Below are 8,816 nucleotides of genomic sequence, written 5' to 3'. Positions count from 1 at the left end.
CCTTTGCATCTTCCTCAGTGAATGATAAAACCAAGGGCTCTCGTTTCAAGGTCTTGGCAGGTCTTTCAAGAAAGAGAACCTCTTCGGTCTATACCCTTCTAGCATGGGCTCTTCTAGCTGAGTTAAACTCCCATCCACCAACTATTCCTCCTAAAATGGTTAGGATTTCTCCTACTACATCATGATTCTGAGGTGGGGGAGGAGCATCCCAATCATTCCTCGGCTTAACCTATTGATTATGTACTAAGTCAACATACTGATCATCCCTTGGGCCATTATCATGCCTTTGCCTCTGGTCTCGACCTCCGATAGCTTCTTGGTTCCCCTCAAGCAGTAGGGGTTGCTGATGGTCTCTTCCTCTGTCCCTCTCGCCTGCTAGGAATCTCACCAGTTTGCCATTCCTAATGAAGGATTCTATCTCTTGACGAAGAGATACACACTCCTCTGTCAAGTGCCCAACTTCATTATGATATTGGCAAAACTTGGTGTGGTCTCGCTTCGATGTGGGACCTTTCATCCTTGTTGGCCATTTGAAGTTGGGGTCCCTCCTGATCTCCATCAACACCTCAGTCATGTTGGTGTTTAATGGAGTGAACTTGCTGAGTTTTCGCTGAGAGTCATTCCTTGGCTTGGGAGTTAACTTGTCCTGCCACTTCAGGTTTTTCTCCTGCTTCTTCCCGGAGCTTACTAGTGTTGCTCTCGCACTATTCCTTTCTCGCCTAGTCTCCTCTTGCCGAGTAGCCTTCTCTTGGGACTTCATCAGAGCCGCTACAGTCTCCTCTTGATTGATGTATTCTTTGGCTTTATTTATAAAATGATGAAGATCACCATCCCAGTCTTCTTTGATAACTTGGCCATCAGTGGCCTCTCGGCTTTTATCCCATGCATCAGTGCATCGAGTACTGTTTGCTCACTTGGATTTTCTACCGATAACTTCTCTTTATTGAATCTGAGCATAAAGTCTTTTAGGGACGCATCCTTCCCTTGAACTAGAGAAAGCAGGTAAGTTGGGCTTTTCTTCCTTTTTTCGAGTAGCCAAAAATTGGCTAAGGAAGAGGCATCCCAGGGACTTGAAGTTATCCATAGGCTTGGCTGGGAGTCTCGCGAACCACTTTTTAGTTGCCCCTGCTAGAGTTAGCTGAAATGCACGGCATGAGATTTCATCTGGGGTACCGTGGAGGATGAAGTGTGCTCGAAGGCTTTCCATATGTTTGCTAGGGTCTCCATTGCAGTCATATTTATCTATATAAGGCATTTTGAACTTGTCGGGTAGGGGGAAGTTCATCACCCTATCTGTGAAGGGTAGGTTGGTGTTATCCATGAGTTCTTCTGCCATCAACCCATTCTCCCCATTGGCTATCTTGTCAGCCATCTCAGCATACTTCCTCTTCAGGTCTCACAGCTCAACACTTACGTCAGTCTCGTTATGGCGAGTGTGGGATCTCTTATGATGAGATCGGTCACGATGGGATCTCTCGTGATGAGATTAGTCACGATGGGATCTTCTATGGCGTCTCTCACGATAAGACCTGCTACGGTGAGGTCTCTCAGACTTGTCAGTATTGGACTCCTCGTGATTATCCTCGTTCTCAGTATGGGACTTTTCATGGTTGCCTTTGTTCTGGACCGTAGTATGACAGTTGCCATGAACTAAACTCGCACTCCTTTTAATCTGCTTGCCTTGGGGAATGAGTTCTCGTCTCTCCCTTTAACGCCTTTCTTCATGCTCCTTCTCCCGCCTTGCTTCTAGCTCACGCTCTCTTCGGCCATTACGGCCCTCAACAGCTATGAGTTTGGTAGCAAGCTCCTCATTCTGCTTCTTCAATGCGTCCATAGAAGCAGTCATCTACTTCATGAACTCGGTGAGGTCAGGAGGGGTAGTAGTTGCGCCCGGCACCCCGGCTCGGCCTTCCAGTGGCTGTTGTGACCCACGTGTAGTTACCATTTCGGATTGTTGTTAGGAACTGATGAAAATCTCAACGTTCCCACAAATGGCGCCAAACTGTTGATGCACAATTTTCTGAGGAATTATGTGGCACAATCTCCGGGAATTGTAACGATGTCCGAGGATGCGTTGACCTTGCACATAAGAACAAACAATAGGATTAAAGTCCCCGGTGGTCTCCCAGCGGGGATACTCCGACGCCTAAGTCAATGATTTGAGAGAGAAAATATGCTAGCAACAATAAAGCTAAGATAGCAAGAGTTGCGATTACCTTAACACTGATAGGTGACTTGTATTTATAGGCATGAATGGAGTTTGATCTCCCACACGTTTCGGAGCATTATCCCTTGATTTCTGCCGTGCAGGTATTTGAAAAAGGGATGAGATTTGTTAGCTGCCCCGTGATCCTATTACCCTAGGATCACAGAATAGATGTGCAGCTTCTGCGATGTTAGGTTAGAATGTCCGAGTAGGACTCGGTCACCTATATTAGCTTAGATGCTAACTGATATGTATCCTGATTGATATAAATGATCTGAGTATTGGATAATATGGTTATATCTCCATGGTGGAATGACTAATGTGCCCTTCGGCCCTTGACTATCTTGGCCCGTGAGTTATATCTCAGACTGGGAGCCCGAGACCACATCGAGCTAAGTCAACCGAGGGCTTGGCAGCCCAACATATTTACGGAGTTTTGGGCTTTGGGCCCATTGGACCTTATGTGACTGATCCAAGACCCAACATATAACATTATTCGACCAAATCTCTCTTGTTCATCATTTCTTACTTTATCTAAACTCTTCATACAATTCCTGAAACTATATATGAAAACCATTCCCAAAGAAAAAAAAAAACACTACTGAGAAGCATATCAGGAAATAATAAGCTCTATATATAAACTTTGGATCACACTATAACTTAATGACGCCAATCTTGTCTCCAAGGGGTAGCTTAATCTGCTGGATATCACGTCTCATGAAGTGGAAGTTACTAGATCAAATCACCTTCTCCTTTCCCTTTCCTTGTTTGGACATTTAAAAAACTAAATAAAAAATCGACACCTATCCCATTTCTTTTCTAACAATCCCATTCAGTTTTAGCAAACGAGTGCACAAGAAATTCCATACAACTTAAAAGTTTGCAGTTTTAATTATATTCTGGAGATAGTACAATTTGTATTCCCATATTAAAAAACAGATATCATTATGGCCATAGGATTGTCGTTTTGATCATTGTTTGTTGCTTGTGGTAGAAAATTAGAAGAACTATCTTTTAAATGCATGATGGATGTGTCATGAATACTGAATATTTAATAATTGAAAAACCTCTTCCTATCAGCTTAAGCTTTTGGGATAACTGATAATTTAACATGGTATCAGAGCAAAGGTCCTGTGATCAAATCTCGACTCTGTCAAATCACCATTTTAATTAAATATTTCACAATGATTAAGTGATTAAATTTATATCTACTTACCAGCTTAAGTTTTTGGGCTAACTGATAATTTATCTCTTCCCAATTTGTTAGCATGTGATTAGAATCTTCATGCAGGTGGCCAAAGTTTATCTTCATGCTTGTGAACAATGAGGTTATTCAAATTTTATTAAAATTTATATAGTACAAGAGAGGAAGGTTTTGGGTCCACTTGTCTCAAGTAGTGAATCCTAGTCTACACCCAAGGTTGGAGTAATCTTAGAAGTCACTCTTGTATCCCTCTTGTGTCACTTTATGAATGAGGTCGCTTTAAAATCACCATTTGATTAAATTCAATAATGATCAATCACAAGCCCAACAGTGATTTTAGAAGTCATATCATTTTCAGAGTGACTAAACAAGAAGAACACAAGAGTAACTTCTAGCATTACTCCCCGAGGTTGCTCAAAGCAGGTGAGCGCTATAGCCTCCTCTAAAATTTGGAAAGCAAAATTATAGTGGATCCTCATCTTTTAAATAAAGCCTAAAAGCACAAACTTGTACGTATTAGCATTATTGTCCTATAAACAATCAAATTATGTTTGAGTTGATAAAATGCCTAAACTTCTATTAAAAGCCATTTCCACCCCTCTTTATAATGTTAAATTGCCTAAACCCCACCTGTTGTTTGCAAGATAATTTAACAAATATGCTCAAGCATAGTATTTGGTACAAATATAGAGCACAAATGGTTTATATTTCAGAACACACATACTACTATAAATCAATAAATTCAGATCCAATACAATGCAAACAATTAATGAATTCAATACACTCCACAAACATGAAAGGAGAATTTTAACTATAGTATTATTGATCTTACTTTAAACCATAACCATGGCAAGGATGCCAAAAACAACCAACATCCACCCATAATATATAGGTTTAACGCATTCCTTGGCTGCTGAAACAGGAGAAGGTGCTGGAGACACTGTCTGAGGAAGCACTGTAATGGCAAGTTTTTGGTTTCCATTCTCACAATGTTTGGCAACACCACAAATACACCATTTTCTTCCCGAGGTTACTAGTGTAATCACATCATTTCCATTAATTAGGGCCTCAATTCCCAATGGTGCAACACATTGTTGGAAGCCAGTTCCATTGACTTTAAGAACATTATGAACTCCCTCTTTATACTTGAAAACTGCACCAAAAGGTTAATTCTTCCATCATCAATCAAACTTAAAATAAATACATTTACAATATTTTTTTTTTTGAAAACTCAATAAGAAACAAAAATGATCCGCTAGCAACCCCTTAAAAACAAGATAGCCTCAAAGTCAAGTAATGCTATGTATCAAAATCTGAATGGAAATGATTTTCCTTTACAAAAATTGGAGTAATGCTATGGGAGTGGTTCCCTGTCCACTTTTTGTAAAGGAAAAAACTTTCTAGTCGGATGAGATATAATCAATACTTTAACGTTCATCCTCACGTGTAGTCTCAAACTCCATTTTAATAGGTGAGACCCAACACCTAAAATATTTAATTAAATTTGAGTGAATTGACGGAATCAAAGTTCAAACTCATGACCTATGGCTCTGTTATCATGTTAAATTGCCACTTATTCTAAAAGTTTAAGCTGATAGGAACATGTAAATTTAATCAATACTTAAACAAAGTATTGATTTGAAAACAAACATGGGCAAATAAAACTAAAAAATTATATAAAAAAATATGGTAAGTACAAAAAGTTTATAGAGTTAATTTACCAAGAGTGTCCCCGACATGAAACTCCTTTCCTTGAGCCCAAGCTTGGTAGTCAAAGTTAATGGTCCAACCCTTGTCATCACCAACCACAAATTCTGTGGCCAAAATTGAAGGGACAATAATTGCTACGATTGCAAGGATGAAGAAATATTGGGAAGATGCCATTGATTCTCTTTATTGTGTCGTAGGTCTCAAGAACTAGAAATGGTGGGTATTTATAAGTCAAAGATCTCACAACTTGACCGTCTATGGACGGCAATGCCAAATGGCACAATTAATTTAATTTGTTGGAGTTGTTCAAGAGCTAGGCCTTTTCTTTACATTTTGGACTGCTTGCCGGCTTTTAACTTTGAGATTATTGCTGCCATTTGCTGTTAAATATTAGTTAAATATAAAATTTTAATTTTTTAGACAAGTGATGACCATTTAATGTAATATTAGAATAAAACAGAAATCGATCATTAGTTCGAATCTTAACTTGGTGTGTTTTCTTATATTTTAATTATATATTTTACGTGTTGTGAGAGTTTGAACTCACATATGAATGGATTTAAAAATTATTAATTATATAATTGAATTTAGCACTTCTTATCTGCTTTAAAAATAATTGATATTTAACACAACGATGTTAGATGATATTATGGGATTTGATTTAATATATTTAATTTTAATTGATTGTAATGATTTGATTTTATTGATATGATTGTAATCATATGTAATTATCATACATATCTATCTCGTTTTTCCTATAAATATGAGTATTTTGTAATGTAAAAGTTTCAAGTGATCAATAAGAGCGAAATTCCTTAGGGCTTTAACGGTCCATATAATCTTTACGTATTTTTCTATTTTTTTTTTCATTTAAATTTCTAATATTGCGCATTCCTTCTTTTTTCATTGGTTGTTTTCTCATTTGTTTGGCAATTGCTTGAGAAGATGAAAATTCTAAATTTCAGTCACTCTCATTATCTGAGCCAGACCCCTGACTTTTCAAAACTCCCAAATCTCGAGCAATTAATACTTGAAGATTGTTCGAGTTTGCTTGAGGTTCACCACTCCATTGGAGATCTTAGTAATCTTGTTTTGCTGAATTTGAAAGATTGCAAATGCCTTAAAAGTTTGCCAAGGAGTTTCTATAACTTGAAGTCTCTTAAAAAAAAAAAAAAAAAAAGGGTCGCAAGGTTGCCCAATCGTGGGTCACCTTGTGATTTTCTTTTTATATAATATATATATTTTTTAATTTTTAATTTGAAATTATGGGTAAATTTGAAATTTTATAAAATAGCCAGGGGTATAAACGTCATTATATCACTTTTAACATTTAAAATTTGACGGATGGGTTCAGATTGGTTGCAATTGAAAGTTCAATGATCCAAATTGTGAGGTTTCAAAGTTCGAGGGGGTATGTCAAATCGCGTAGTAGTTCAAGAGTCTAAAATGAAATTTCCCTATTAATTTAATTTTTGGTTGTTCACGAGGCCTTTACTTATACATTTTGGATTGCTGACAACTTTGAGACTATTGCTGTCATTTGTGATAAAATATTAATTAATTTTTTTAGATAAGTGGTGGTGATTTAATGTGATATCAGAATATTCAAAGATCATAAGTTCAAACCCGGATCACTTCCTATGCTTCCCTACCTTTTAATTAAATGGGCCGCTTGAAATCATAACTTCAAAGTTTAAAAATTGGAAGTAAACATACTATAAGCGGTTTTGCAATCATAACTTCGAAGTTTAAAAATTTGCAATGTCGTCAATCAGTATCCCATGTTTCATCTCCTTTTAATTTTATCCATTTTTTCAGTTAAAATGTCAAAAATACCCCTTTAGAAAAAAAAAAAAAAAAAAAAACAAAATGAAAATTATAAAAATAAAAAAGACATTGGACTCACCCACTACTTGGCAGTGGGTCTGGACTGAACTTTATTTGTTCTTTAGGAAAATTGAAGGCAATAGAGCCCGAAGCTGGGTTTGATCTGTTACGAAAGTGGGAATTAGAGGCTAAGGACTATTTTATGAGTAATGCTAGAACCTGTCTTTTTATCCTCTCAAAGTTGATGTGATTTTATGATTATTATTAGATCAAATTTCAATAGTATTGATCTATCCCAAATTCGATGGTGATTTTAAAAGGCATATCAACTTTGAAAGGATAAAAAAATAATCATTAACATTTCTCATATGTTATTTTTTGTTTTCTAAACAATCACAAAATTAACAGGTTATGATTGAGGAGTATGATCCATTTAAATAAAAGAGTAAGGTAATAGTTGATTTCATATAGTCTTATATCAATGTCTCGATATAACTCGAACTTGACACGCGACACTAGGATTTACAATTTTTGTCAGGACTTTCGAGCCCAACAAGGACCCACACAAAATTAATGGGTTAAAGGTCTGACCTGTTTAATTAAATAAACCGAATTAAGATTTACATATATAATCTTATATCCTTATTTCGACATAATTCTAATCCAAAATGCGATCACAAATGGTCACCCTTGCAACCAACCTATCAACTCAATGATATTTCCCAGCAATACATGTAGATGAATTATGTTTTTTATAAGGAAAGGATGCCCACGAGAGAGTTGTTAATTATTTCATAAACTTTTCCTCTGCAAAATAGGAGAAATCATGCCCAACACGCATTGGCAAACGACAAGAAATGTATTACTGTGCAGTTCCATGTGATAGGCTGACAGCCAACTACTTTTTAAAAGCTGTGAAGGACAGGGATGAATTTAACTTTAGAAGAGTGGACTGTATTTAATTTATAAAAATAAAATAAAAAATAAAAAAGCACTCTAAAAATATGGAATTATGATCTTCTTCATTTAAAATGAACTAGATAATATCCAATTAGTTATAGTAAATGAATATTTTTGTCTCCTCAAAAAGTGAAAAGACAAAAATACATCTCCACTATAAGTAACTGGATATTAATATTATCTACCATGCCTCCTCGTCCCATCCCTGGTGAAGGACTTCTGGTTTCTGAATTTTCATTGAAAAGAATGACATTACCTATATATAAAAATCACCATGAATTTAATCATCCCCACACAAAGAACATAGCCAAAGAAACCTGAAATTCTCCATTTTGATCAAGCAGTTCCATTCAAAATCAACAACCAGTTGAGAAGAATAACAAGAAAAGCCAAGAGCTACAAGATCTTATAGAAAGGTCAATCACAAAAAAAAAAATAAAAAAATAACAGCAATGAGAAAGTTACAAATCTATATCCTTTTATAAACATGATTTCTCCATTTGAAATTTTGACAGAATCTGTTAATGAGCAACATCAACAGCAATCACATTTTTAGTAAAACACAAGTAGACCACCTAAAATTACTCGTATCATTAACATGTAAGAAATACATTATTTTTAGTTTATTAAATTTTTGTAGGAAATTCCAACAAACGGATTTATGAAAAATTTAGGCTTTGTTTGGCAACAGCCTTGACCCAGACACTGTTCAGTGTCTGGGTCAAGGCTCGGTTTTTGGGGTAAAAATTTACCCACTTTTCCCCATTTTGCCCCTATCTCTTACGGATTGAAACAGGCCCGTTTTTGTGTCTTTCCCACGCTAAACAAAGGAAAAAGGCTAGCGTCTCCCCAACATAGTGCCCCTCACAAGCGTTCGAAGCTGCCTAAGGAAAACCATTTCTGATTTCT

General features: G+C 36.4%; 1 protein-coding gene across 1 annotated transcript; it reads right to left on the bottom strand.

The window, feature by feature from the left end:
• Window positions 1-1,708: 1,708 nt before the first annotated feature.
• Window positions 1,709-5,294, bottom strand: LOC132190881 (blue copper protein 1a-like). The gene is made up of 3 exons (XM_059605907.1): window positions 5,132-5,294; window positions 4,250-4,563; window positions 1,709-1,846 (listed from the first exon to the last, which is right to left on the bottom strand). Exons 1-3 carry the CDS (start codon window positions 5,292-5,294, stop codon window positions 1,709-1,711), a joined length of 615 nt encoding a protein of 204 aa, XP_059461890.1.
• Between the last annotated feature and the right edge of the window lie 3,522 nt (window positions 5,295-8,816).

This window comes from Corylus avellana, chromosome ca8 (genome assembly GCF_901000735.1).
Source record: "Corylus avellana chromosome ca8, CavTom2PMs-1.0".
NCBI lineage: Eukaryota > Viridiplantae > Streptophyta > Magnoliopsida > Fagales > Betulaceae > Corylus > Corylus avellana.
This window is presented reverse-complemented; position numbering and strand designations above follow the sequence as displayed.

What these genes read in the sequence shown, in the direction of transcription:
- LOC132190881 (XM_059605907.1), bottom strand. Translation starts at nt 5,294, where the DNA reads ATGGCATCTTCCCAATATTTCTTCATCCTTGCAATCGTAGCAATTATT. An exon ending in TCATGTCGGGGACACTCTTG is followed by an intron (nt 4,564 to 5,131) that starts GTAAATTAACTC and finishes CTTTTGGTGCAG; the next exon opens with TTTTCAAGTATAAAGAGGGA. An exon ending in GCATCCTTGCCATGGTTATG is followed by an intron (nt 1,847 to 4,249) that starts GTTTAAAGTAAG and finishes TTCATGAAGTAG; the next exon opens with ATGACTGCTTCTATGGACGC.